Genomic DNA, 26028 nt, shown 5'->3' with positions numbered 1-26028 from the left:
GACATCACCCGTCGGAGTTTCACAAAAGACCAGATCTAGATCATTCCAGTGACCCCTTTGGCTCATACTCTGGAAAATACAATAAATCTATGGCATACCCGTGAGATTTACCTACTTAGGTAGATTAGACAACAAACAAAGAACAGGACTGACTCACCATGGGTCCTGAGAAACAACCTCAGTCCCAAAACATCTCCCTCTCCCAACCCGCTCATACCCTCCCCTGCTCTACCATCCTGCGCGAGCTATCCGTCAACCCGGAAGATGGCCTCAGCAGTCACGAGGCCCAGACCCGGTTACAGACCTGCGGGCCGAATGACCTGGAAGGCGACGAGGGCATCTCTCTGGTGAAGATTGTTATCCGCCAAATTGCTAACGCGATGATGCTGGTTAGTTGAACCCCAACATCAAGCTCAAGCTTACTCCACCCTCACTCTCACATCTACCCACTGTCGTACCCCCTCCCCATTTCCTGACAGCCTTGCTACCACTCCCTGTAAGCTATGGCACGCACTAAAACCCCACAGGTCCTCATCATCGCCATGGCAGTCAGCTTCGGCATCCAATCGTGGATCGAAGGCGGGGTAATCGGCGCCGTAATCGGACTGAACCTCATTGTGGGAGTGTATCAAGACTACGCAGCAGAGAAGACGATGGACTCACTGCGGGGACTTAGCTCGCCCACGGGGGTGGTCACCCGCGACGGAAGGACGGGGACGATCCCGGCCGTGGAGATCGTAGTGGGCGATATGGTCGAGTTGAAAGTGGGAGATACGGTCCCTGCCGATTTACGGTATGTCACTCACTCCCTCAATTTCTCTCTGTAGAATACTCTCTTTCCCTATTGCTTTCCTTCCAGAGGGCATAAAACCCGGCTAATCCCCCCAGACTCGTCGACGCCATGAACTTCGAAACGGACGAAGCCCTCCTGACCGGCGAATCCCTCCCGGTACAAAAAGAAGCCGAACCCACGTACCCCAGCGACACCGGGCCAGGCGACCGCCTCAACATCGCCTACAGCTCCTCAACCGTAACCCGCGGACGAGCGCGAGGAGTCGTCATCGGAACAGGCATGAAGACCGAAATCGGGGCGATCGCCGCAGCCCTCCGCGCCAAAGACTCGAAACGGCGGCCCGTCCGCCGCGGGCCCAGCGGCGAGACCAAGAAGCGGTGGTACGTGCAAGCATGGACACTGACCTGCACGGACGCGGTCGGCCGGTTCCTGGGCATCAACGTGGGGACGCCACTGCAGCGCAAACTCTCAAAACTGGCGCTGTTGCTGTTTGGGATTGCGGTGGTGTTTGCGATCATCGTGATGGGGGCGAACGGGATGCGGAATGATAACGAAGTGATCATCTATGCGGTGGCGACGGGGCTGGCCATGATCCCGGCGTGTTTGGTGGTCGTGTTGACGATCACGATGGCTGTTGGCACGAAGCAGATGGTACAGAGACATGTTATTGTGAGGAAGCTGGACTCGCTTGAGGCGTTGGGGGCCGTTACGAATATCTGCTCGGATAAGACGGGGACGTTGACGCAGGGGCGTATGGTCACGAAGAGGGCATGGGTGCCTGCTCTTGGGACTGTGTCGGTGGGGATGGCGAAGGATCCGTTGGATCCGATGGAGGGGGAGATGAGGGTGCAGAGTGCTGTGGAGGAGGGAGATGGGGAGGTGGTTAGACCGGGGGAGTTGGTTCAGGGGAATGCAGAGCTGGAGACGTATCTCAATGTGGCAGCGATGGCCAATCTGGCGCATGTGCATCGGTCCGAAGAGAACGGACAGTGGCAGGCACGCGGCGAGCCCACGGATATCGCCATCCAGGTGTTTGCGACGCGGTTCGACTGGGGCCGCGACCGATGGACCAAGGGCGACAAGCCTGTCTGGACGCAGCGCGCGGAGTATCCGTTCGACTCGACGGTGAAGAAGATGTCTGTCATATTCCGCCGTGACGACGCGACGGAGATGATCTTCACGAAGGGAGCCGTGGAGCGGGTGCTGGAGGCATGCTCCTCCGTCACCAGGACTGCCGGCTCCCCCCCCGTTCTCCTGGACGAGCCGATGCGCGAGACCATCCTGCAGACGATGGAGAGTCTCGCGCAGGAAGGACTGCGAGTGCTGGCCCTGGCCAGCCGCAAGAGCCCTGGCTTCGGCCCCGAGGGCCCCCCTCCGCGCGACGCCGTCGAGAAAGACCTCGTCTTCAGCGGACTCATCGGGCTCTACGATCCCCCTCGCCCCGAGACGGCCGGAGCCATCGAAGAGTGCTACCGTGCTGGCATTGCCGTGCATATGGTGACAGGCGATCACCCGGGGACGGCGCGGGCCATCGCAGCCCAAGTGGGCATCATCCCCCAGGACACGAAGCACCTAGCCAAAGACATCTCCGACACCCTAGTAATGACAGCCAGCCAATTCGACAAACTGACCGACTCGGAAATCGACGCCCTGCCCACCCTGCCCGCCGTGATCGCGCGCTGCGCCCCACACACCAAAGTGCGGATGATCGACGCCCTGCACCGACGCGGACGCTACGCCGCGATGACAGGCGACGGGGTGAACGACTCGCCGTCGCTCAAGCGGGCCGACGTCGGCATCGCCATGGGGCAGTCCGGCAGCGACGTGGCCAAAGATGCGTCCGAACTGGTGCTGACAGACGATAACTTCGCCAGCATCATCAATGGCATCGAAGAGGGACGGCGCATCTTCGACAATATCCAGAAGTTCGTCCTGCATCTACTGGCGGAGAATGTCGGGTTGGCGTTGACGCTGTTGATCGGGTTGGTGTTTAAGGATGAGAATGGCCAGTCGGTGTTTCCGATTGCTCCGGTGGAGATCCTCTGGATTATTATGGTCACGTCCGGGTTGCCGGATATGGGGCTGGGGATGGAGATGGCCGCCGAGGATGTTATGGAGAGGCCGCCTCAGTCGGTATGCTTCTTTTTCTTTCTTACTTTCCTTGCCCTATTCAACTTTGACAAATATCTTACATCCCCTTCCCCATCCCCCCAACTCCAGCATACACCCAAACTAACAAATCATAGAAACAAGGCATCTTCACCCCCGAAATCATCATTGACACCCTCGTGTACGGCATTTGGATGGCCACTCTATGCCTCACCTCCTTCTCCCTCGTCCTCTTCGCCTGGGGCGACGGCAACCTCGCCACAAACTGCAACAGCCGGTACTCGCCCGCCTGCGACACCGTCTACCGCGCCCGCGCCACCACCTTCGTCTGCATGACCTGGTTTGCCCTGTTCCTGGCATGGGAGATGATGCATCTGCGACGGAGCTTTTTCGATATGCACCCAGGCCCGAACCCATCAAGCTCACAAACCCCCACCCCCACCCCTCATCCTCATCCCCCCCAAAGGTCCGGACCCCCCCAGGCTGGATAAGCGACATCTGGCGCAACCAGTTCCTCTTCTGGGGCATCATGGTCGGCTTCCTCCTCACCTTCCCGGTGCTGTACATTCCCGTGATCAACGACGTGGTGTTCAAGCACACGGGGATCGGGTGGGAGTGGGGGTTGTGTTTGTGGAGGCGGGGCTGTTTTTCGGGGGCGTCGAGGGGTGGAAGTTTCTTAAACGGGCTTATTTTAGGAGGAAGGAAGGGAAGGGGTATGAGTATGGGAGGGAGAGGGAGAAGAGGGATGGTGGGAATAGAGGTGGGGAGATGGAGAAGGGTTGGGGGCGAGTGCGAGTGCGAGTGGGGGGTTTAGTCGGTATACGACCATGTCGAGGGATGAGGGGGAGGGGGTGGGGTATGGGTTGGGGAGAAGAAAGGGGGGAGGGAGGTGGAGGTTGTTTAGATTTAGATTTCTGTTTTCTCTTTCTCTTTCTCTCTCTCTCTCTCATTCTCATTCGATCTCTCATTCTCTCTACTTGCCTTTCTCTGCCTCTCTCACACTTTCTCATCCTGTCGCTGTGTGCAAGTCTCTTCAGGACAGCAAAGGACACACAAGAAAAAAAAAAAGAAACACAAAAACAAAAACAAAAACAAAAAGAAAAAGAACAGGGGTAGGTCGGTTGTATCAAGTACAAGTACATTCATATTCACACTTACCCTTTACATCATACAGCTAAATTGATAGAGCCGCTTTGAACAGCACTAGTATTCCATTCTCTATTCCATAAACTAAACCGGCATATATATAGTACTACTATACGAGCCCTCACGTACATAATCCAGGTAAGGTACAGACAGATATAATGTTCGTTTCCCTTGCCTGTTTGACAGTATAACATGACAAGGTTGTCACCATCACCATCACTATCACTATCACTATCAGACTGGGATGAGGGGAATAAAGCATATTCATTCACTCGAGGATGACGATATACCATATCATATACCGTAGGTGGAAAGGGAGGGTACATGCAGTACAGCAAGTCGAGGTATCTATACCGTCACTTGGACGGATGGGACTTGGCTAAGGTCGGAAGAGAAAGAGGAAGAAGAAGAAGAAGAAGAAGAAGAAGAAGAAGAAGAAGAAGAAGAAGAAGAAGAAGAAGAAGAAGAAGAAGAAGAAGAAGAAGAAGAAGAAGAAGAAGAAGAAGAAGAAGAAGAAGAAGAAGAAGAAGAAAAGGACGGTACTGAAGCGATGAACACCGACCAGCTGACTACTCAAGTCAAAGAATTGAAATCAAATATAGCAAATCTACATCTATATACTCGTAAAGCAAGTTTAGCCAAAGCCAACCGTCTATCAAATCAGAACGTGTCTAACTAAATCACCGCGCTGCCGATGCAAACAAACCAAGCAAAATAGAGAACAGAACCAGATACAGTCAATCAATCGATCCATTACTCAGCCTCGTCGTCGGTGTCGACGGGCTTGGGAGTGCCCTTGGGAGATTGGAGCCTGGGATAGGTTAGACATGGGTGAGGCTAAAAAGAGGAAGATGAACAGGGGGGGCATACCATTCAAGGTGACGCAGACGGCGACGGGCCTCGCGCTCCTTCTGCTGAGCACGGGTCATCTTCTTCTTCTTCTTGGCCTTGAACTTGAGGTCACCCTCCTCGGCGCCGGAGTTGACGGCGGAGGCGGCGGCGCTGGTGGTGGTGGAGTTGACGGCGGTGCTGCCGGGCTGGGGGAGCTGGCGGCGCTGTCCTCGAAGCGGTCGAGGGAGACAGCGGTGTTGGTGCGCGAGACGATGCGGCCGTCGGCGACGTGCAGCTGCTCCGGGCAGAGGGCGCCCACGAACTCCTCGTTGTGAGAGATCATGACCACACCACCCTTGAAGTCGCGGATGGCCACGGCCAGACCACCCAGGGAGTCACGATCCAAGAAGTTAGTCGGCTCGTCCAGGACCAGCAAATGGGGGTTGTTCCACATGGCTCCGGCCAACACGACCTTGACCTTCTGGCCACCGGACAGACCGGAGATCTCGTTGTGGGTGGCGATCTCGGGGTCCAGACCAACGTCCTCGAAGTGCTTGGCGATGATCTTGGGGTCGAGCACACGGAAGCCGAGACCCTCGCGGGACGCCTCGTGGTCGTCGAACTCCTGGATCAGCTTGAAGAAGCCCAGCTTGAGCAGGGTCTCGCGGGAGATCATGGTGTTGTGCTTCGGCAGGAGACCGATCCATTTGCTGGAGAGTGTTAGAAAAAGGTCGGAGAAAAAAAAACCGGGAAGAGGGATGCTTACATTTCGTATTGGAACGACTTCTTCCACTTCTGACGACCCATGATGGCCTCAATGCGGCGGGGGCCGCGGCCGTCGCCCAGGTCGACCGGCTTCTCCAGCTGGGCCTTGTCCTCCTCGGTGAGGATACGGGTCTGCTTGAGGTGCACCTCACGGTCGTCACCGTTGGCGTAACGCCACTGCAGGTACTGACTGGGGGTCTTCTCCAGGTGCATCTCGACGTGCTCCAGGGCGTGCTGCTTGATGTAGCCGATACGCATGTTGGGGTGCTTCTCGACCTTGCCACTCTGGGGGATGGTCTCGCCCGTGAGCATCTTGATGAAGGTCGACTTACCCGCACCGTTGCCACCGATGATGGCCACACGGGACGACAGCGTCAGCGACAGGGAGGCGTCCGTCAGGGACGGCTTGCTGGCGCCGGGGTAGGTGTAGGAGCAGTTGGTCATGCGGAGGATGGAGCGGGTGTTGGACTTGATACCAGCCAGGATACCGGGGGGAGGGAACTTGAACTGGACGATACTGGCGGACAGAGTGTAGTAACTCTTGGCCTCGGGCTTGACCTTGACGAAGCTGTGGACGTTAGTGCGGCTCGGGAGCGAACGAGTGGGACACTTACTCGGCCAGGTTACCCTTGTAGCAGACCAGCTTCTTCTGCTCGTAGTGGTAGATGTCCGTGCAGACCTCGTCCAGGAAACCGGAGTCGTGACTGACGATCAAACTGGTGATCTCGGTGTGCTTCTTCAGGTACTCCTGGAGCCACTTGACGTTGGCCACATCCAAGTGGTTAGTCGGTTCGTCCAGCAGGAGGACATCGGCCTTGCGGAGCATGGCACGCGCCAGGGCCAGCTTCATCTTCCATCCACCGGACAGGGAGCCGACGCCCTGCGACTGGCGGCCCTCGGGACCGTCGGTGAAGCCGAACTCGAGCAGGACGCTGCGGATGTGCTCTTCACCTTCAGCGGCGATCGTGGGGTCCTTGCAGACGTACTCGAAGATGCTCAGGTCGGCGTCCTCGCCCTGGTTGTGCTCGACGAAGCAGGTGCGGACCTGGTCCTGGGTGGGGAAGCCCTCGAGCTTCTCGTTGGCGATACTGCGCATGAGCGTCGACTTACCGGCACCGTTGCGACCACAGAGACCGTAGCGGTGACCCTTCAGCAGGCGCAGGTTGGTGTGCGACAGCAGCAGCATACCACCGTAGGCGAGGGAGAAGTTGGCGTTGACGATCTCGACCTCGTTGGGGTCATCCGGGATGGGCTTGCCGAACTTGCGGTGGTCCTCCTCGACGAAGTGCGCCTGGACGGCGGCAGCGACGGCGTCCTCCTTGTCCTCCGGGAGGTATCCGCGCAGGTAGGGGGCAACACAGCCGGGGATGCGGTCGTGCATGCGGCAGTTGACATCCTCGCGCACCATCTCGGCGATGTAGTTCTTGCCGAGGGTGAACAGGGTGACATCGTCGGGACGTGTTAGGCCGCCGTTCGCCTGGATCTGGGCCTCGAGGACCAGCAGGACCTCCTCGGGGGTGACCTTGACGACGACGCCGGCGGCGACGTCCTTGTCGGCCATGGCCTTCTCGATGACGTCCAGGGCGCGGGTGGCGAGCTCACGGACTTCGGGCAGCGAGGCGCGGTCCTTGACGCGCTGGACACCGGGCTTGAGCTTAGGCAGGAAGGTACGGGCCTCGGCGGGGTCGTGGACCAGCTTGGTCAGGTTCTCGACGACGACGACGGTCTGACGGAGGGTCTCCTGGGGGGTGGTGGGGGTGTTCAGGGAGCGCTCCAGCAGGGGAGTCAGCAGGGCGAGGACGGGGGACGTGACAATGGCGACGAAGGTGGTCTGGGACAGGGCGTGGATGGCCTTCTGCAGGGTCTGCTCGGAGGGCTGCTCGATGGTCTTGATGAGGAGGGGCACGCGGGGGGCGACGTCGTCGTTGGACAGGAGGGTGGTGACGGCGTTCATGGCCTTGACGGCCTGCTTGGCGACCTCGCTCTTGAGGTCGTGCATGCCGGACTCGACGAGGGGGATGAGGTCCTTCAGGGTCTTGCCCATGGCCTCGCGCAGAACGTCCTTCTCGCTCTCCTCCTCGTGGGAGCCGGTGCCCATCTGGGCCTTGACGGCCATCTTCTCGATGAGCTTGTAGGCGCCGACGAAGCCCTGCCACTTGCCGGAGGTCTGGTGGAGGTAGGCGGAGAGGGCGGGGAGGAGGGCGTTGACGAGGGACTCGGCCTTGAGGCCGGCGAAGAGGGCGTCAATGGCGTACTGGGCGGCATCGCGCACGACGGCACCCTTGTCAGCCAGCAGGTCGAGGGCGAGGTTGAGAAGGCCCCCGTCCTGCAGGAGAAAGACGACCTCGCTCAGGGGGTGCTCGCGGGGGAAGCGCTCGAATAGGGCGCCCAGGATGAGCATGGAGCTCTCGCGACGGGCGCCATTCTTCTTGTCGGTGGCGGCCTTCTTGACCTCGGGGAGGAAGTTGTAGCGGTGGAAGCCGGAGGGGCCGACGCTCTGGATCAGCAGGTTGGTGAGGGCGTAGGCGGCATCGAGCGACTGCTGGGAGGAATCGGCGCCGAAGACGGTGGCGAGGAGGGAGGCGATCTCTTCTTGGGTGGGGGGGATCCCGGAGGGAGTCTTGGAGACGATGGTGGTCATAGCTGGTGTGGGGGATTCAGGATGAGGCATGATATCGTATGAGGGGTATGAGGGAGAGGGAGAGGCTGACACCGAGGAAGTGTTGGCGTCGCAGAAGAAAGGAAACGAGAAAAAAGACGGAAAAAAGACAAGGGGAGGGGAGAGGGTCAACAAGGAAACAGAAGCAGAACTTTTAAAGGGCAATCCTCAAGAGGATGCGTATGCACACAACAGGGGGGGGTATACGGGGGAAGAAAGAAAAGGAAAGGGAAGAGGAGGAGGAGAGGACCAGAGAATAAAAAACACGATGGAGGGGCGATAAGCTGCCCGCCCGGGTTTTTACACGGCGGCCCATTGGCTGCGTCTTTGGGCGGCGAGAAATCTCTGCCTGGCGGCCTGAGGCGCCAGGCCTATCAGAGGCCGGAGCTCAGCCACGGGGGGGGGGCGTGGTGTGGCTGGTACGGGTGCCATATCATGCAGGTGTCGAGGCACGCAAAGCAAGGCAGAAAGGCAGCAAGGCAGAAAGGCAACAAGGAGATAAGGCAACAAGGCACCCACCACTCGGGCATCCGATTGGGGGTACCCCGCACGGGCGGCCCACTGTTACCGGCCCCAAATGGAGACGGTTTAATCTCTTAACCCTCATTGTCGACAGCCTAACGCCCGCCGTCGCTCTACTAAATCTCCCCGTGCAGATGATGACAGCATAATTAGACGGCCATCTGTCTTCTCACTGCATCCTGACGATGCATGCATCACAACTCAGAACCCGGGCCAGCAGAGGCAGAAGAGATTTCATCCCTCGGTCAGACCCCTCAAAAATGGGTGAACCATCCCAATGCCAGCATCTCGTCACCTCTGGGTCATGCAGATCCGCTCCGCTTCGCCGACCCCTCGCGATGCCCCCCAGATCGATCCCCGAGACTCAAAGAACAGACCATGACACCACCCACGCTGATCCCTGCTAGCCGGACTCGGGCTGGCCATCAGCGGTGAGGACGCCTCCGCATGCAGCCGTGCCTTGCCTCGGCTGGGCCATCACCGCGGCCAACCGGCCACCCTCTCTTTCTTTCTTTCTTTCTTTCACCTTTCATTCGGTCCTCGCACTTGGTCTCATTCCTAGACCACCATCCTATTCTTATCCTTCTTACCCCCCTCAATCTCTCTCTGTCATCCATCTACTTCTCTACACCCACCTACACCCCATCCCTTCCCGCATACCACACATACCAACCATCATGTCGATACGCCCGACCACCCGCCATGCCACCAAGCTGGCCCAGGTACCTCCTCTCCCCCCCTCCCCCTCTCCTGTCCCAAACCACACTAACCCAGTAGCCCCTCTTCCGTTCCACCCGCCGCTACACCACCGAACCCGACCTGAAAACCGCCCTGAAGGCCACCATCCCCGCCAAACGGGCGCTCCTCCAAGAAGTCAAAGCCCGGGGCGACACCGTCATCGGCGACATCAAGATCAGCAATGTGATCGGCGGCATGCGCGGGCTAAAGTCCATGCTGTGGGAGGGCTCCGTGCTGGACGCCGACGAGGGCATCCGCTTCCACGGCAAAACCATCAAGGACTGCCAGCGCGAGCTGCCCAAGGGCCCCACGGGCACCGAGATGCTTCCCGAGGCCATGTTCTGGCTGCTGCTGACGGGCCAGGTGCCCTCCACCGCACAGGTCCGCGCCTTCAGCCGCGAACTAGCCGAGAAGTCGCACCTCCCGGACCACATCCTGGGCCTGATCAAGTCGTTCCCCAAGAACATGCACCCCATGACGCAGCTGTCCGTGGCGGTGGCGGCGCTGAACACCGAGTCGGCGTTCGCCAAGGCGTACGAGCAGGGGCTGAACAAGAGCGAGTACTGGGAGCCGACGTTCGACGACGCCATCTCGCTGCTGGCGAAGATTCCCCGTGTCGCGGCGCTGGTGTTCCGCTCCGACGAGATCGATCAGGTCGGCACCCAGGTGCTGGACGCCACGCAGGACTGGTCGCATAACTTCGCGGAGCTGCTGGGCAAGGGCGGCCGGGAGCACGCCGACTTCCACGATCTGCTGCGGCTGTACCTGGCGCTGCACGGGGACCACGAGGGCGGCAATGTGTCGGCGCACGCGACGCATCTGGTGGGTAGCGCGCTGAGCGACCCCTACCTCAGCTACAGCGCGGGGCTGCTGGGGCTGGCGGGCCCGCTGCACGGGCTGGCGGCGCAGGAGGTGCTGCGGTGGATCCTGGCGATGCAGGAGCAGATCGGGACGAAGTTTGGAGACGAGGAGGTGCGCACGTACCTGTGGGAGACACTGAAGTCTGGACGGGTGGTGCCGGGGTACGGGCATGGGGTGCTGCGCAAGCCCGACCCCCGGTTCCAGGCCCTGATGGACTTCGCCGCCACCCGGCCGGACGTGCTGGCCAACCCGGTGTTCCAGCTGGTGAAGAAGAACTCGGAGATTGCCCCTGGCGTGCTGACGGAGCATGGCAAGGTAGGCGCGCTCCCTCTGTCGTCGTGGGAGATGACGGTCGAGCTAACAAGGTGCAATAGACGAAAAACCCCCACCCCAACGTCGACGCCGCGTCGGGCGTGCTCTTCTACCACTACGGCTTCCAGCAGCCGCTGTACTACACCGTGACCTTCGGGGTGAGTCGCGCGCTGGGGCCGCTGGTGCAGCTGATCTGGGATCGGGCGCTGGGGCTGCCGATCGAGCGGCCCAAGAGCATCAACCTGCTGGGGCTGCGGGCGTGAACCCGATCTCATGGGAGCTGGACTAGCTAGCATTGGACTAGCATTGGAAGCACGATCTAGCAGTTGAAGCATGATTGGATCTAGCGGGCATTAGAGCTCATTGCTCATTAGTAAGACAATATATGGTAGTTAGTTATACTATACTCATTCTATACCCCGCCAAATGCGCAAGAGTAAGAAACGGAAGGGTATATATCAAGATTCCAGATTCAAGACCTCTCCACGGTCAGCTCGGTCACCGTCTGGATCTGAAACGCGCTGGTCGTGCCATCCCTGCGCACCAACGGCGGCCTCTGCAGTGCCCCAGACGCAGAGGGAGAGGCAAACGCAGAAGCCGTTGTCCCCAGCCCTGTCCCTGGGTCCATGCCCATGCCCATGCCGCCAACTCCAACACCCAGCCCAGCCAGGCCCGCAAGCCCCGGGTCCAGCGTACTCTCACTCCCCGTGCCCGTGCCCGGCGTCCCCGTCGTCCCACTAGGACTAACACTCAGACTGACACTTTCCCCCGGACTCTTCCCCTTATGCCCCCCTTCCCCCTCCCCACACGGATTCACCCCAACCTCATCCCCATCCTCCGGACTCGGCCCGGGCTCGCAAACACGACCTCCTCCTCATCCCCACTCTTCAGACTCAACCCCGTCAAACTCCACCCGCGACTCAACACCGGCACCACGCCCCCGCCCCTGGACCTCGTCCTGGCGGGCTGCAGCGCCGTAATAGCCGTGGTATTCGTGCCTCCTCCCGTTCCCAACCCAGCCGCATTCTGATTCTGATTCCGATTCCGATTCAGACCCCGAGTAAACGGTACCTTGGCATGTTCGATCTCAGCGGCAGAGGGCTTGCGGGAGGATGAAGCTTTGCGGTGCCGGTAGGCGCGGACAGAGGATTTGGATTTTGTGCTTTGGGGGGAGTAGGAGTTGGAGTGCGTGTGGGAGGGGAGGAGGTGTTGGTTGTGGTGGTGGTGGTGGTGGTGGTGTTGGCTGGAGACGAGAGGGTGGTGGCCATGGCGTGGATGAGGGGGCCGTAGGTGGGGATGCAGGTTATCATTACCTTTATATCCATATGATTATTATTATTATTATCTGTATATTTTATGGAGATCGAGAGAGAGAGAGAGAGAGGAGGGGGGGGAATACATACCCCTAAACTAATCTCCACATCCGACCAGATGACCACGGGCTCGCTGTCGGTCCAGGTGCGCAGGTTGCGGATCGTGCAGATGCGGATGATCTGGATGATGGTGATGAAGAAGCCGAGGGCGAAGACGCCGACGAGGGCGATCTATTAAGATTATTTTTTGGGGTTTAGTGGTGTTCGATGATTGATGATTGATTTGGGTTGGATGGACGGATGGGGAGTGAGATATAGACAGAAGAAAGAGTGAGATGGAAAGTACTAAAAAGAGAAAGAGGGAATCACCTTCTGCCGCAACCTAAGCTGCAACTTCCACAAAACGGGCAGAGGAAGCGCGATAATGATGATATCGAATCCGAGGCCGGTTACTGCATCAAGGCATGCATTAGCCCTAATCCATCCCATCCCATCCCATCCTTTTTCCTACAGTATTTGGAGTAAGAGATATGTACTTACCTGCAAGAGCTAAATCCAATCCAGTTAGTCCATTCCAACCAGTAATTATCTCTTTATGTTCCTAGGAAAAAAAAAAAAGAGAAAGAAAAGAAATAAAGACACACACCATAATAAGAAGCAATAGTGTTCATACAAACCCCCGGGATGGAATTATCCCACTGCTTAGCCACCTGCGCCACACAATCATCAGCATGAGCCTTGTCACCCCACCACAAATCCCACTATAGAGTAAAGCAGGGAGAAAGGAAAAAATAAAAAGGGACAAACTCACCGGCCAACACGCAAACGTCAAAACAAAGGTAAAAGCCAACTGGTTCAGCACGCACGCCACGATGGCCACGAAGATGGTCAGTCGGTAGGCTTTGACGAAGCCGCCGATGCGGATGTACGAGCACAGCAGGGAGACTTTGAAGCCGAGTAGTGCGAGGGTGTAGAGGGGGCCGCCGGCGTATTGGATCTGATCATTATGGGGGATTGATTAGGATCCGTGAGTTTCTCTGGAGATGGGTGATGCCGCGGTGATGGGCAAGGGGCTCTCCAGCTCTCCCGGGAGGGCTGAATCGCAGGGAATATAAGAGAGATACATGGGTATTGAGTATGAGTGTGGGAATTGAGCATACCTTGCCAAACATGACGATATTCGCATCAGGGAAATACTCCTCGCTGAGACCGAGGCCCCAGCGCGTTTCTTGTAGTCAGTCAGTCAATCAGTCAGTCAGTATACCATTCCAGCCCAGTATCTTCCACTTCACTGCACTCCCCAACTAACCAAAACAAAGAACCGAAAACTGAAAACCGAAAATAGAAATAGAAAGAAAAAAAAAAAAAAAAAAAAACTCACGCTCAACCGAAACCCCCGCATACGCCATGCCGAGCATAGCGCTCAACAACGAGGCAAAATCATCGCACCAGATCCTCCTCTTTGTATGCACGCGGACATAGAACCTAAGCGCGACAGCAACACACGCGAGGATCGAGAACGCAAGACACAGGCCGACGACGCGGGCGACATGGCTGTGCGGGTCGGTTGTGTGGAGATTGTACACCCAGCCCATTATTGATTAGCCTGTTATCCCCATTGTTGCATTGATTTGGTTGTGTAGGCTGGGTTGGATTGATTGAATTGGATGGATTGGATTGAATCAGCCGGCGACGTAGTGTGGTATAACCGTAAGCTGTCATATAATAAATATAGTATACCGAGTATATAGCAAGAACAAGGATCCCCGACCACGACGTGAGACCAAGGCAAGTAGGTAGGCAAGGGTTGTTTATAACCAAGGCAAAGGAGAGCGAGATAGGAAGGAGATAGAAACAAAAAGGAAGGGGAAGAAGAGGGAGGGGAGCTTGCCGGCTGTTTATGATGTAGACGGCCCGATGCAGACAGGTTCATGTCTGATGGAGGTCTGGTTCAGGCGGATGCGGAAAGGTTACGGGTGAGAAAAGTTTGTTGTTCTTCTTCTTCTGATGATTTGGGTTGAGCTCGCCGGTAAGCAGTCTGATGGTGATGATGAGGATGATGAGCTTTCTATTTTGGTCGGGTGTAGTTGCAGTGGTTGTGGTTGTGGTGATGGTGCTGGGATAGACGGCTAGGGCATCATTGATATAACTATTAATATCTCGATCCAATCCCTCCCTCCCCATCATATCATACCATACCATATACACCGCCTCAACCACCCTCCCCTCCTGCCTAGAACCAACTAGCTCCCACACCCTCACCACAACGGTACAACCCAAGTACTATCCATCCATCACTTTCACCAACAGCAACAGCAACGCAACAACAACGAACCAAGAATCCGGAACCAACCACCGACCCTCCCGACCGCAAGTGCCCCCCCCAATGTAAGTGGATGGAACTCCACACCGACCAGGCCCACAGAACCCACACCTGAACAGAATCCAGCTCTAACCTCCGCCTTCCGCGGCGCCATGCCATCACCATCCGCGGCCCTCCAGCCCCCCGTCACCCAGAAACCCAAATCCCCATGAACAGGGTCCGACCGGCATCTCCGTATCTGGTTTTCTGCAACGCCGACCGAACAACCTACATACTAACCTAACACACCTGTCTGGGCGAACCAGGAAGAGATGAGCCAATTATGTGTCTGCGATGGCACCGGAAATATACTATCTGCGGTGAGGCAAGGGACAGGGCGGGTTGATGCGGTGGCGTGGGGAGGAAGTATATAAGGTTTTGGGGGGGTGGTTCCTAGTACTGCTGGAATATGGATGGATGTTCATGTGCTTTATTCATGTACTATGTATGTAAGAGGTGTTGGTGTTAGGGTTGGATGCGCGGGAAGGAGGCGGGCGAGTTATATCATGATATAACAGGACCACTCGGCTAAAAAGGTGTCCAGACACCTAAGTAGGCGTGATACTGAATGATACTGGGTTTGACAGATTGTCATTGTACAGCAGGCTTCCGGTGCGGGAGCCCTAATCCCGCCTGCCAGCCAACCGCCCGCCCCCTTGCTGGAGCCATGGACATGCAGGACAGGTCCGGACATGCATTGACTACATTTACCAGTTACGGCGTTCGACAGTTCTATTTCTTAACTATCTGATTCTGCCCTGTCGATCCCGTTAACTGCTTACCGGGGCATCCAAGTACCCAGGCTATCCCGGTATAACCATGTCTCTTCCCAGAGCCAGCACCCTAATACTCGAAGACAAAACTCCAATTGTCGGGGTGCTTTTCTTCCGCCCCGCGGAGAGATCTGCGCTAGAGTAGAGGGATTTGACTGCCTATGTAGTAACTATAGTTGTGGACTTTCATTTATTGAGTTGGATTGGATTGGATTGAATTAGACTGTTCACTCATTCTTCTATCTATACAATGCAATGCAATGTTTTTGGTGGTTTACACTTGATATTAATAAAACAAACACGATACCCACGCAGATCAGATCCAACCCCAAACCCCATAAATACACCAACAAAAACCCACCCCCAGCCGAAAATCACCTAAATCACCATAACCCACCCGCAAAAACCCATCGATGCAACTCCGAGTCCCACCTTCCCTTTTCCCTTCAAATCAATTCATCTCCACCACAATCACAACCTCGCCCTCCCCTCACTAATACCCGCCCACTCCCCCTCCCCAAACGGGACATATCCCTGCCGCTCCCCCTGTCCGGGAGGCAACCAGAACAACCGATCGCCCCTCCCCTCGACATCCTGGGTGCCAATCTTGCCCGGATCGACCCCCTCCTCGCGCAGCGGCCCCTTGTTCTGCTTGTGGTTGTGGATGTGCGAGGGGCTCTGGACGATGCGCAGGAACACGGGGACGGCGTAGCGGGGGAGGCGGGCGTGGAGGAAGGTGGCGAGGGCGGTCATGTCAATACCAACACCATTCCTGATGTCTGTGGATGTGGGATGGGAGTGGGAGTGGGAGTGGGAGTTGGGGCCCGGGCAAGGTGCAGGGCGGCGCAGCCGGCGCGGCCGTCGTGGTGCGGGATCAGCACGCCGTAGACGTTGGCTTCTTGGATTCCCGGGAAGAGGCCGAGGGTTTGGGAGACTTCGGCGGTTGAGCTGTTGATGTATATGTTGAAGATTAGTAGGGGTGAGAAAGGATAAGGATGGGGATAGGGGGTGTGGGTAGTATGACTTGGAAAAAAAAAAAAAAAAAAAAAAAAAGAGAAAGGAGATGGTAACGAGAGAGAGAGATAGAGAGAGAGAGAGAGAAAAATGGGGAAACATACACATTCTCACTCTTCCAGCGAAAGGTATCCCCCAACCTATCCAAAAAGAACCACCTCCCATCAGCATCCCTCCTCAACGCATCCCCGGACCGATACCACAAATCGCCCTTCCTCAACACATCCCCCACAAACTTCTTCCGCGTGGCCTGCTCGTTGCCCCAATACCCCGCGAAAGCCTTCTCATCGGGCACGCGGACCAGAATCTCCCCGCCCTGCTCATAGCCCCTCCGCACGGCGAGACCCGTGCGGTCATCACGGAGAATCTCGCCCGTCTCCGCCTCCACCGCCACCGGGACATACACATCCCGCATGAGGCGGCGCATGAGGGCGCCATGATGTCCGACCGAGCCGGCCGTGAACGGTCCCTTGTTGAGATTGAAGAGGGTGAACACGCCTTCCGTACTATTGAAAAACTCGCCCACCTCGGGGACCCCGAACCGCTGCCGGAACCGCTCCCAGACGTCCGGCCGGAGCCCGTTGCCGTACATCATGCGCAGACGGTGGGCGCGGTCGAGCGGGGAGGGCGGCGCGGCGAGGAGGTAGCGGGCAGCCTCGCCGACGTACACGAAGACAGTGGACTGGGAGTCGCGGATGTCGGACCAGAAGGTCGAGACGCGGAAGCGAGGGGCGATGGCGATGGCGCGCCCGTTCAGGAGGTTGCCGATGAGACTGATGGCGGAGGTGCCGTGGTAGAGCGGCATGGCACTGTACCACCGATCGCCGGCGGGGCCGGGGGAGTCGCTGGCGGCGAGGCGGCGGAGGGCGGCGGTGTATTGCAGACGGGACATGGTGAAGGGGCAGCCTTTGGGGTGGCCGGTGGTGCCGGAGGTGTAGAGGAGGATGGCGGGGAAGGATGGGGGGGTGTTCCTTGCTGAGGGATTGGCGGCGGTCTGGTCGTGGTGCGAAGGGAGGGCAGAGAGTGTCGCCGTGAAGGCCTCGTCCAGGGGGATGATCTCCATCTGCAGCTCCTCCTCGATCGGATGCCTCTTCGCATCGATCCGGGCCCGACAATCCGCCTCCGGATCGACCAGGACGATCCTCGCGCCGCTGATCGCCAGACAGTGCGTCAATGCATCCCCCGTCAGGTGGTAGTTGATGGCAGCCGGCGCGCATCCGATACTCCAGAGCCCGAGCCAGGCGAAGATGAACTCGGGACGGGTCTGCAGGTAGAAGGCGACCAGGTCGCCCTTGTGGACGCCCTTGATGCGGTAGAAGTGGGCGTATTGGGTGGCGGCGGCGAGGGTCTGGCGGTAGGTGTAGCTGCGGTCGCGCGTCCACAGGCAGACCATGTCTGGGTGGGTGGTGGCCGCGTCGAGGAAGAGCAGCCAGGGGTTGATGCGCCCGGAAGAGGCGGCGTGTTGGACGGCGCGCAGGGCCCGGCGCTGGCCGAGCAGGGTGGTTCCATCGCGGGTGAGGTGGAATTTGGCGTCGAGGTAGGCGGCGAGGGTGAGGGTGGCAGCTGTTGCTGTGGGGGGGGGGGGTTAGTTTGGAAATAGGATAGATGGAGAGTAATGAGAGTAAGACATACCTAAAGCCATGGTGGAATGTGGGCGGGAGGGGAGGACAGTGGAGTGGAGCGGAGGGAGAGGGAGGATATAAGTAAGTACGGCACTCCTACCAGTACTTTACTACCGTGAGCCTCGGCCCAGATCCTCACTCAGATCCTCTCCGCATCCGGCGATGCTGGCACAAATCAGACACCACGGTGCATGGTGTGGGGCTTGCAAGGAGACCCGTAAGGCGATCTGTCAGGGCTAGGTGGGGGATGAAGATACGATATCTGCCGGTATTTAATGGTCCTGGTCTCGGAGGAGGGCTTGCGGGCTGAAGCCATGATGGCATAATCTCCCCCCTCTCCTCTTTCTCCTCTTCTTTTCCCTCTTCTTCTTCTCCATCCCATCTGCATCCGGTTTGGTTTTGACCTTCAGGTACGCAGAAACCATGCCACTGTTTCCTTTCGTTTCCCGTTCTGGCCCCTCATCCGGCCTTCACTGCCTCCCCCGCCATCCTCTCCGTTTTCTCTCTCGAAGAGTCTCGTCCCTGCCATCCTCGCTCGCATCTCTCTCCCCCCGCCGTCTCACCATGTCTTCCTCCTCCTCCGCCCTTCCCTCCCAGCACCAGCTGACTGACATCCTCAAAATCCCCCTTCAAGAAGACCACTGCTGCCTCGGCACCTCCAACTCCTTCAATCGCCGCTGCCACAACCTGGTCCATCGCCGCCACCGTCGTGAGGCCCGCCAGCTGCTGGCCCAAGGCAGCCTGCGTCTCCAGCAGGGCAACCCGGCCTCGTCGCTGGACCCACTGCTCACCGAGCTGGCTCCGCTGCTGCTCTGCACCGGCGCCCATCAGCACCAGGCCCCGACCCTCGTGGCGCAGTGGAAGGAGAAGCTGCTGGCCCACCATTCGAACATGAACCGCCCCGTCGTGCAGGCCGGCACCGCCGTGGCCCTTGCACCGGCCCCGCGTCCGGATGTCCTCGACCCTCGCTCGAGCGGCGAGACGGCCGGGGTGACTGTCAACGCAGCGGCCGCCCTCGTGTCGCCCTCCCCCATGCTGCAAAATAACCACCACCAGCAGCAGCAGGTGATGATCCGACAAACCCTCCGCTTCGCCCGCGACCATCAACAGCCAGTCTTCCTCCCCCAGAGCCAGTTGGTCAGGGAAGAGTGGTGCAACAATCTCACCCGGCCCCGTCCCGTGAAAGGAGAGTGCGGCATCTGTCTGCTTCCGTACGCGGACGACCCTGCCGGATACGACGACGTGGAAGATGGGGATGACTATGACTACGGCTCGAGTTACTGTGAGTGATCCTTTTCTTGTTCATCCCCATCCCCATCCCGCTAGTCGGATAGCCACATCCGCCCATCTAACACACCCATCTAGATTCCCTCGCCCCCCCAGACTACGACCACGAGAACCTCACCTGGTGTCGCGCCTTCTGCGGCACCAACTACCACCGCAAGTGTATGGACCAGTGGATCGAGACCTTTGACGTCATGGAGCCCACCTGTCCCACCTGCCGGAAGTTTTGGGTCGACGATTAGCGCTGACTATCTACCTCTCTACCGGATCGTCGCATGGCGGAGTTTTGCGCTTCTTCTTCTTCTTCTTCTTTGTTTCTTTCGCGTTGCGTTGCGCGTCTGAAGATCATCATGCTTCGGAAGACTGCATCTACCTACCGCTCTTTTCCTTCTTCTTTATTGTTGTTGGTGATCGTGATCATGATCATGCCGGATATGACCGTGACGGATCACTACGATGCGATACAATACACTAATAAGAAACCAAGAAGACCAGACCATGCATGATGGACGGAACATGGGCTGGGAGGATGATAATGGAATAGGTGAGGATCGCGTTGGGTGGGGGTACTGAAGACTTGCGTTGCGTGCGTGCGTGCGTGCGTGATTCATTACGGACGGGACGGATTGATTGTTTCTTTGGCGTTGGCGTGCGATGGATTTTCTGGTTCGGACATTTTAGCAAGATATCAAACGGACACACATCCGAGATTTCAGGATTTAGGGGTGGATGATGCGTGTGGTTTCATAATGCAGGTTGAGTGGGAATGCAAGCGGTATCTTGTATTTTGCTCTGTCGTAGGTGGTGGTAGGGATGGTCTGTAGGAATAGATGGTAGACTACAGATGGTAGGGTCAGGTAAGAGGAACTTAGGAGGTGGTAGGTAGGTGACGGGTAAAAGTAGTAGTAACAAGGAACAGAAACAATAGGCAACAGTGGATAGTTAGCTAGCTAGCTAGTTATATACAAAGGCAATCGCCATGCCATATACTACCATCCATAGCCAGCACTCCTCATATCCAGAAGTTATATACGGTGGCTAAGCTATAACTCTCTCTCTATATATATATATATATACATATATACACTAGCCACGTCACAGCATCTATATCCTATCTATAAAGCAGGATCTATCTCTATGTATCATCACACCTGCACTTCTTCCTCATTCCTCTTCCCACTTCATGCGGCAAACAAACTCACAACCTAGCTACTCTCTTCTCCCCCTGCGCCTGTCCCATCCCCAGTCCCAGCCCCTGTGACTGTGACTGTGACTGTGTCTGTGTCTGTGGTGATTGCCGTTCAACCAACCACCCCCTTATCGTCTCCACCAACCCATCAATCTCCTCGACCGTATTGCCCGCATGCAGACAGACCCTGACGCGCTCCTTGCCGACCGGCACCGTCGGGGCCATGATGGCGCGCACGACGAAGCCTTTCCGCTGACACGCGGCCGCGAGATGGCGCGGGACGGGGCTGCGGAGGGAGAAGATCGGGGAGCGGGGGAAGTGGTCGACTGCGAAGAGGGGGGTGGGGTTGCCGGTGGGGTTGCCGTCTTCGTCTAGGGTGAGGGTGAGGGTGAGGGTGTCGAGGGAGGCGAGGCGCGCGCGGAGGTAGCGGATGAGGGATTGGAGGGTTGCTTGGGGCTAGGGAGGGAGCAGGATCAATCAGGGGAGTAGGGGTTAGTGGGTTATTTTTTTTTGTATGGGGAGTGGGGTTGGGATTGGGGCAGAGGGGGTAAGGGTGGGTACCTCTTCGGTCTCGCCTTCGGATAGCAGCTCGTAGGCGGTGCGGATGGCCGCCAGCGAGGGGAAGCCCATGGCTGTGGTGTAGATGACGGTGCGGGCGTAGTTGATGAGGTAGTCGCGGGTGTCGGGGCAGCAGAGGACGATAGCTACCGGGATGAGTCTTAGCAAACACAAACACATATATACATCCACTCAAATACCGCAGATACACCACCCAACGCAGAAAGAGGGGGGGGGGGGGGGGGGAATGACGAAACGAAAAGAAAAGAAAGGAGAAGAAAGAAAGAAAGAAAGTAGAGGGGGTAAACCCACCCCCGTGACTCGCCAACGCCTTCCCAAACGTATGCACCCTCACAAACATCCTCTCCTGCAGGCCCAACTCCTTGACGACCCCGGCGCCCCCGGGCCCAAAAACCCCCGTCGCATGCGCCTCATCGACGACAAAATACCCATTCCCGCACGGCAACACCCTCTCCACCACCTCGACAAACTCCCTCAACGGCGCGATATCCCCGTCCATACTGTACACGGACTCCACGACCACGAACACGTTCCGCGAGCCGTCCCGGATCCCCGCATCGGCGGCGATTTCCGCCGTCAGCACGGCCTCCAAGCTCTCTGGCGAACTGTGCAAGAACGGCACGGTCTTCCCGGCGCGGGACAGCCGCATGCCCTCGTGCGCACTGGCGTGGATGAACTCATCGTGCACGATCAGATCGCCCGGCTGCGGTAGGCACGAGAGCACGCCGACGTTGGCGTCGAAGCCGGAGTTGAAGAGCAGGCCAGTCGGGCGGAGTGGAAGGCCGCGATGAAGGACTCGAGGGCTTCGGCGTAGGGTGAGTTGCCGTCCAGCAGCCGTGAGCCGCCGCTGGCGAAGGGGTAGCGGGGCGGGGCGGACTGGAGGTGGGCGAGAAGCCGGGCGCGGAAGAGCGGGGAGGTGGAGAGCGAGAGGAAGTCGTTCGAGGAAAAGTCGGTGGAGGTTGGGGGGAGGATGGTGAGACGGCGGCGCGAGAGACGGGTTTCGCGCTTTTGGAGGGCGGATTGGAGGGAGGCGAGGAGGGAGGGTTGGTTTTTCGTGGTGGTGGTGGTGGTCATTGGGAGGGTCGGTTGACCGTTTGGAGGCCGGTCAATTGGTGAGGGTGCAGGGTGAGGGTATCATCGACATGCATGGAGGATGGGTATGGAATATGGACGGTCGAGGGAGGGGGCTGCAGAGCGACATGGCGCCGCCGGGGGAAGGGAGCTATCGCGAGGAGGCATTCTCGTCAGCCGTCACAGCTCGTGGTGGAGTCGCCGGTGTGTCTGATGCTGCAGTGGGAGCAGTGGGTGCAGCGGTTCGATTGGTGTTCTGGCGGGGTCTAGCAGAGCGACTAGTGGTGAGAAGTGGGGAGGGCAGGCGTTGGCCTCGGCAGTGAGGGAGGGAGGAGTGGAAGAGTGGGATGGAAGAGGAAGAAAGTGGGAACAGCCGGAAGACGCGATGCTTGTTGCTGTGGTTGGGGTTCAACCACGGTTCAAGGCCTGCCGACTTGACACTTAGTGCCTGGGTGCCTTGTGGCCTGGCTGACTTGATACTCAGTGCCTGGGTGCCTGAGCCGTGTGCCTCGGCAGTCTCTTTCAGCCCAGTTCATACGCGTCTTCAGGTGCTCGAATGGAAACCAGTGTCTTAGCTCTTCTTCCTATTAAAGATTAGCACATTTCTAAATTTATGTCTGAATTTAAAGCCCATGCCATTTTTTCGGCATTGGGGGTTGCCAAAGAACGTCACCCCCAATATCTCTGCGCAGTTCGCCATATACCCAACGCAGAGTATATGGTGGGAAATATTCCACTTGGGAGCGAAATCCGGTGTGACACTTTGACAGTTCAAGTCTCCTAGTACCCGCCTGACTGTTGCAAGAGGATAGAAAGTGGATCATCCATGTCCAGACGAAAGAACCCTGTCGAGAAACTCTATCGGATATGCCGCTGCGATATCCCGAATCCCACTCACTACCTTGGACACACAAGCAGCACCAGGCAATAACAGCAGCCAGACGAAAGCAGCAAGCCCGTCAAATGTGGGCGGGCAAGAAACCTTCAGGCGTCCGCAACCACCGAGTTTGCTAGCTAGCAAGGAGGGTTTGGTATATCATGCAGAGGAGCAAATAGGGCTCATGAAGCCGGCCCGTAGATGTAACTAGAACAACGTCCATGGTGATTGGTTCCACGGTTCAAAATTGCGCGAGATTATCGCGTCAGGGACCAGGGTATCAGGCACGCCTTCTCGCAACATTGTCTGGACTGATAGTATATGTGTGCCGACTAGTTTCGTCAGTGAGCTGCAAAAGGATAATTTCTAAAGCCATTTGCAACTGACTGGAGGGTAGGGGATAAAGCACGACGGTGGTCGTTGGGTCTCTCTGGGTAAACCAGAGAGATGTCTCTTTCTCAAGCATGTCTGTCGAAAAGGATTCTCCGACATGCGGGAAGAATTACCTCTTTCTGGAAGGGAGATAATTGTAGTATCGTGAATGAGGCGCAATCTGTAGAAATGAAATTCCACATTGTGGGAATAACAATATAGATATGATGTCCCTTCTGAGCAGCGTCTTTGCACGTGTGCCATCAGGCGTAGACTCAGAAATGTCGACGACAGTCGAATATAATCATGGTACCGCGGGATGCCCCTCTTTCCCTGATAGGACGAACCAGTGGTCATGATATCGAGGGCGGACTTCTATCCCCATTCGTCCCATTCATGTATGCTGAAACCATATCATGACAAAATTGAAATCTAAGATCTTTGGGCCGCTTTTCCAGAAAAGAAACTATATATACTGTGGAGTCGGCGACAGGTATCCGGTCCGAGAATTGTTGTTTTCGATACAACCAGCGATAAAGATCTGATGAAAAGTCTCTGGACAGGCGCCGCTCACAAAGCCGCCTAAAGCCACAGCAAAACTCCCGGCTACGACTCCAGGAAATAGAGTACCCGACGAGTCGGTTATTCTACACTCTCGGGCAGGGTAAAAAGTGTCTCTCATCCATGAGCTCAACGGACACCTCTCGTTTTCCTTCGATCTAGTCCGTCCCAGACGAGTAAGCCGAGTCTGTAATATCGAATGAATGGGGAGCTCCGTAACCTGCCCACAGAACAGCCATGAACAGCAGCTGGCATACTCGCAGGAGACTGTACGGAGATTCACCATTCGGCTAAACCTACCAAGGATGTCCCAAGAACACCGTCTCTAGCATTAGAGCCGCAGGAACGCGATACTACCATCGTAGGTACCGTGGGAAGACACTGCCATGCATGTAGAACTTGGAGGAGGCGGATATCAAATGTTCTTGTGCTTTGAAACACCATGTAGGTTCATGCACAGCAGAACATAATGAGCTGACCCTGTTGCACGGTCTGTAAAATGCCGTGAATGTCATAGTCTTAGTCTGGCGACCTTCATATCGCTCGAAAAAACGATGACTCAATTTGTCTGTCCCACTGGGCAAGAAGGGAGAGCCTTTGGCAGGCTTTTATTTCCAGAAGGGCAAAGATATCCGATGGGAACGATGAATCAAACGCTACTTGGCCTTTCTATTTCCCTTAATATTCTTTTCCACTGTTCGTTGCGAACTTCTCCACTTCGCTCCTTGGCAGCCCTTACTCTTGTCGTCGCCGCTTTGAATCCGACCAGCGTCATCTCCACCGAGACCAGAAGCAGCGCCCAATGCGGCGACTGCGGCGACTGCGGCTTGGGCCCTGGCTTCGAGATCAGGAGTGTATGTGATGAGGACGGTGGAGTCCACGAGGAACCAGAAAATGATGTCGAGAGTGAGCATGTGACAGTGGAAACAGACAGTGACCTGAAGAAGAACAAATGCTCAAAGGCAACAAGGAGGGTGAGTGCTGGCATTGATCGGGCTCCGAGATCTGGTTAAGATGTCTGTGTCTCACAGGCTAACACCCTGCATGGACAGACACAACCCACACAGCAGAATCAGATATATTCATTATATCCATACTGCAGACCTACTAGGTATGTTGGTACGCGGTTCGTGCCGGAGGGGGTGGAGGAGGCATCATGCGCCTTGTGTCGCAGATCGCATTGGCCACTGGCCACTTTCCGCAGCCTGGTATCGAGCACAAGAAAACCGGGACACGCTCTCCGACTGTTGACAAAGTCTGGGATGGAAAATATTCTCCAATAATCAACCTTGAGGTGTAAGATGCAGAACGATATACCACATCCCGACCGTGACAAGAATGCAGATTATTTACAGAAGATGGAGAGGATGGAGGGTTGAGGGCGGTTAAATAGACAATGTGAGAGGTGAATCATACCCCGAGCGTTGAGGGAAGATAAATGCAATCAGGACTACGTATGCAGGCTCAGGTCGGTGAATAATACCAGTCCCAACTTGAATACATCATCCATCCATAAAAAAAAACAGTATTCATCAAGTCATATCATTCAATCCCACATCCATGAAACCCAGTCAGCCAGCCCCAGGCCCAGCTTCAACCGCAAGCCCCATATATGCAATGCAATGCAAAATCGAAAAAAAAAAAAAAAAAAAAAAACACCCACCCTTGAAAGCATCATCGCACAGCGAGCTTCCATGTCACTCCATTCCCGAAACGCCTTAACCGAGCCCAAACCTTAACCGGAACCAAAGAAAATGCGCGCGTGCCATAATCATGCCGTCACCATCACGAAAGATCGTAGACCACCAGGGCGCGCTCGATATCCTGCACGGTTTCTTTGTCGCCGTAGGCGTCCATGAGGGCGCGGTTCTTGCGGAGGCGTTCTTCTTCGTCGAGGTTGTATCGATGGCGGTGGCCTTGGGTTTCGTAGTAGTTGGCGACGCCGAAGCCTGGATGGATCGTTAGATGGGTTGAGGGAGGAGCGATGCGGGGTGACGTACCGAGAGCGATGACGCCCATTAGAGGGAGGTACCTAGTCTGGCTGTTAGCGAGGGCTGGAATGATGAAGCGATGGGGACGATGAGACGAACCATCTGCTCGGCTTCTTGAAACCCGGGGCCAGGGAGGGCTGCTTCATCAACGGTCGGGGAGCGCCGTGGGATGTGGAGAGGCTCATGTTTGTAATCCTCGATCGGTGATTTGAATCGCGTTGTTTTGTCTGTGATAGTAGATAGTAGATAGTGAGTGGTTGGCAGCCCGACCTCCGACCACTGGA

The 26028-nt window shown here is 56.9% G+C and overlaps 11 protein-coding genes across 11 annotated transcripts; 5 read left to right on the top strand and 6 right to left on the bottom strand.

The window, feature by feature from the left end:
- Positions 1-38: 38 nt before the first annotated feature.
- BO70DRAFT_431675 (putative sodium P-type ATPase) lies at positions 39-4602 on the top strand (the record flags this gene model as incomplete). Its single annotated transcript, XM_025548260.1, has 6 exons — positions 39-389; positions 528-793; positions 889-2926; positions 3040-3242; positions 3308-3528; positions 4433-4602. Exons 1-6 carry the CDS (start codon positions 159-161, stop codon positions 4600-4602), a joined length of 3129 nt encoding a protein of 1042 aa, XP_025396397.1. The 5' UTR covers positions 39-158.
- Positions 4519-8536, bottom strand: BO70DRAFT_364832 (putative mRNA-nucleus export ATPase (Elf1)). The gene is made up of 5 exons (XM_025543911.1): positions 6259-8536; positions 5646-6212; positions 5130-5589; positions 4919-5094; positions 4519-4859 (listed from the first exon to the last, which is right to left on the bottom strand). Exons 1-5 carry the CDS (start codon positions 8313-8315, stop codon positions 4802-4804), a joined length of 3318 nt encoding a protein of 1105 aa, XP_025396396.1. The 5' UTR covers positions 8316-8536; the 3' UTR covers positions 4519-4801.
- An 830-nt stretch (positions 8537-9366) lies between these two features.
- mcsA (putative citrate synthase Cit1) lies at positions 9367-11232 on the top strand. Its single transcript, XM_025545499.1, has 3 exons — positions 9367-9547; positions 9603-10739; positions 10799-11232. Exons 1-3 carry the CDS (start codon positions 9503-9505, stop codon positions 10997-10999), a joined length of 1383 nt encoding a protein of 460 aa, XP_025396395.1. The 5' UTR covers positions 9367-9502; the 3' UTR covers positions 11000-11232.
- On the top strand, positions 11082-11527 carry BO70DRAFT_115726 (uncharacterized protein). Its single transcript, XM_025537914.1, has one exon. It carries the CDS (start codon positions 11163-11165, stop codon positions 11475-11477), a length of 315 nt encoding a protein of 104 aa, XP_025396394.1. The 5' UTR covers positions 11082-11162; the 3' UTR covers positions 11478-11527.
- Positions 11528-11616: 89 nt separating this feature from the next.
- BO70DRAFT_320500 (putative integral membrane protein (Pth11)) lies at positions 11617-13743 on the bottom strand. Its single transcript, XM_025540478.1, has 7 exons — positions 13431-13743; positions 13210-13277; positions 12861-13046; positions 12696-12759; positions 12419-12501; positions 12140-12280; positions 11617-12049 (listed from the first exon to the last, which is right to left on the bottom strand). Exons 1-7 carry the CDS (start codon positions 13642-13644, stop codon positions 11786-11788), a joined length of 1020 nt encoding a protein of 339 aa, XP_025396393.1. The 5' UTR covers positions 13645-13743; the 3' UTR covers positions 11617-11785.
- A 1912-nt stretch (positions 13744-15655) lies between these two features.
- BO70DRAFT_381827 (putative very-long-chain acyl-CoA synthetase family protein (CefD1)) lies at positions 15656-17847 on the bottom strand (the record flags this gene model as incomplete). Its single annotated transcript, XM_025545498.1, has 3 exons — positions 17831-17847; positions 16303-17767; positions 15656-16118 (listed from the first exon to the last, which is right to left on the bottom strand). Exons 1-3 carry the CDS (start codon positions 17838-17840, stop codon positions 15656-15658), a joined length of 1938 nt encoding a protein of 645 aa, XP_025396392.1. The 5' UTR covers positions 17841-17847.
- Positions 17848-18384: 537 nt separating this feature from the next.
- Positions 18385-19423, top strand: BO70DRAFT_413949 (uncharacterized protein; the record flags this gene model as incomplete). The annotated part of the gene is made up of 2 exons (XM_025547343.1): positions 18385-19102; positions 19186-19423. The coding sequence occupies 2 exons, from the start codon at positions 18385-18387 to the stop codon at positions 19344-19346; spliced, it is 879 nt and encodes a 292-aa protein (XP_025396391.1). The 3' UTR covers positions 19347-19423.
- Positions 19424-20115: 692 nt separating this feature from the next.
- On the bottom strand, positions 20116-22319 carry BO70DRAFT_364828 (aminotransferase class I/II-fold pyridoxal phosphate-dependent enzyme). Its single transcript, XM_025543910.1, has 4 exons — positions 21669-22319; positions 21164-21534; positions 20855-20997; positions 20116-20749 (listed from the first exon to the last, which is right to left on the bottom strand). Exons 1-4 carry the CDS (start codon positions 21944-21946, stop codon positions 20303-20305), a joined length of 1239 nt encoding a protein of 412 aa, XP_025396390.1. The 5' UTR covers positions 21947-22319; the 3' UTR covers positions 20116-20302.
- Positions 22320-23604: 1285 nt separating this feature from the next.
- On the bottom strand, positions 23605-24173 carry BO70DRAFT_115469 (uncharacterized protein). Its single transcript, XM_025537912.1, has one exon. The coding sequence runs from the start codon at positions 24037-24039 to the stop codon at positions 23659-23661; it is 381 nt and encodes a 126-aa protein (XP_025396389.1). The 5' UTR covers positions 24040-24173; the 3' UTR covers positions 23605-23658.
- A 134-nt stretch (positions 24174-24307) lies between these two features.
- Positions 24308-25507, top strand: BO70DRAFT_413939 (uncharacterized protein; the record flags this gene model as incomplete). The annotated part of the gene is made up of 2 exons (XM_025547342.1): positions 24308-24727; positions 24865-25507. 2 exons carry the CDS (start codon positions 24308-24310, stop codon positions 25051-25053), a joined length of 609 nt encoding a protein of 202 aa, XP_025396388.1. The 3' UTR covers positions 25054-25507.
- A 31-nt stretch (positions 25508-25538) lies between these two features.
- Positions 25539-25929, bottom strand: BO70DRAFT_399168 (uncharacterized protein; the record flags this gene model as incomplete). Its single annotated transcript, XM_025546848.1, has 3 exons — positions 25539-25702; positions 25754-25785; positions 25844-25929. The coding sequence occupies 3 exons, from the start codon at positions 25927-25929 to the stop codon at positions 25539-25541; spliced, it is 282 nt and encodes a 93-aa protein (XP_025396387.1).
- Positions 25930-26028: the final 99 nt, after the last annotated feature.

Source organism: Aspergillus heteromorphus (genome assembly GCF_003184545.1).
Source record: "Aspergillus heteromorphus CBS 117.55 chromosome Unknown BO70scaffold_26, whole genome shotgun sequence".
NCBI classification, from domain to species: Eukaryota; Fungi; Ascomycota; class Eurotiomycetes; order Eurotiales; family Aspergillaceae; genus Aspergillus; species Aspergillus heteromorphus.
The sequence above is the reverse complement of the archived record's forward strand: the minus strand, read 5'-3'. Positions and strand labels throughout refer to the sequence as shown.

Excerpts from the sequence above, each read along its gene's own strand:
- mcsA (XM_025545499.1), top strand. The coding sequence starts at position 9,503 with ATGTCGATACGCCCGACCACCCGCCATGCCACCAAGCTGGCCCAG. Across the intron at positions 9,548-9,602 it reads ATGCCACCAAGCTGGCCCAG|CCCCTCTTCCGTTCCACCCG; the intron begins GTACCTCCTCTC and ends CTAACCCAGTAG. Across the intron at positions 10,740-10,798 it reads TGCTGACGGAGCATGGCAAG|ACGAAAAACCCCCACCCCAA; the intron begins GTAGGCGCGCTC and ends AAGGTGCAATAG.
- BO70DRAFT_320500 (XM_025540478.1), bottom strand. The coding sequence starts at position 13,644 with ATGGGCTGGGTGTACAATCTCCACACAACCGACCCGCACAGCCATGTC. Across the intron at positions 12,760-12,860 it reads TGACGTTTGCGTGTTGGCCG|GTGGCTAAGCAGTGGGATAA; the intron begins GTGAGTTTGTCC and ends TGTGTGGCGCAG. Across the intron at positions 12,281-12,418 it reads AGCTTAGGTTGCGGCAGAAG|ATCGCCCTCGTCGGCGTCTT; the intron begins GTGATTCCCTCT and ends TAATCTTAATAG.
- BO70DRAFT_364832 (XM_025543911.1), bottom strand. The coding sequence starts at position 8,315 with ATGCCTCATCCTGAATCCCCCACACCAGCTATGACCACCATCGTCTCC. Across the intron at positions 6,213-6,258 it reads TACAAGGGTAACCTGGCCGA|CTTCGTCAAGGTCAAGCCCG; the intron begins GTAAGTGTCCCA and ends TAACGTCCACAG. Across the intron at positions 5,590-5,645 it reads AAGTCGTTCCAATACGAAAT|CAAATGGATCGGTCTCCTGC; the intron begins GTAAGCATCCCT and ends AACACTCTCCAG.
- BO70DRAFT_364828 (XM_025543910.1), bottom strand. The coding sequence starts at position 21,946 with ATGACCACCACCACCACCACGAAAAACCAACCCTCCCTCCTCGCCTCC. Across the intron at positions 20,998-21,163 it reads GGCGTTGGCGAGTCACGGGG|CTATCGTCCTCTGCTGCCCC; the intron begins GTGGGTTTACCC and ends TCATCCCGGTAG. Across the intron at positions 20,750-20,854 it reads CCGAAGGCGAGACCGAAGAG|CCCCAAGCAACCCTCCAATC; the intron begins GTACCCACCCTT and ends CTCCCTCCCTAG.
- BO70DRAFT_115726 (XM_025537914.1), top strand. The coding sequence starts at position 11,163 with ATGCGCAAGAGTAAGAAACGGAAGGGTATATATCAAGATTCCAGATTC.
- BO70DRAFT_115469 (XM_025537912.1), bottom strand. The coding sequence starts at position 24,039 with ATGGTGAATCTCCGTACAGTCTCCTGCGAGTATGCCAGCTGCTGTTCA.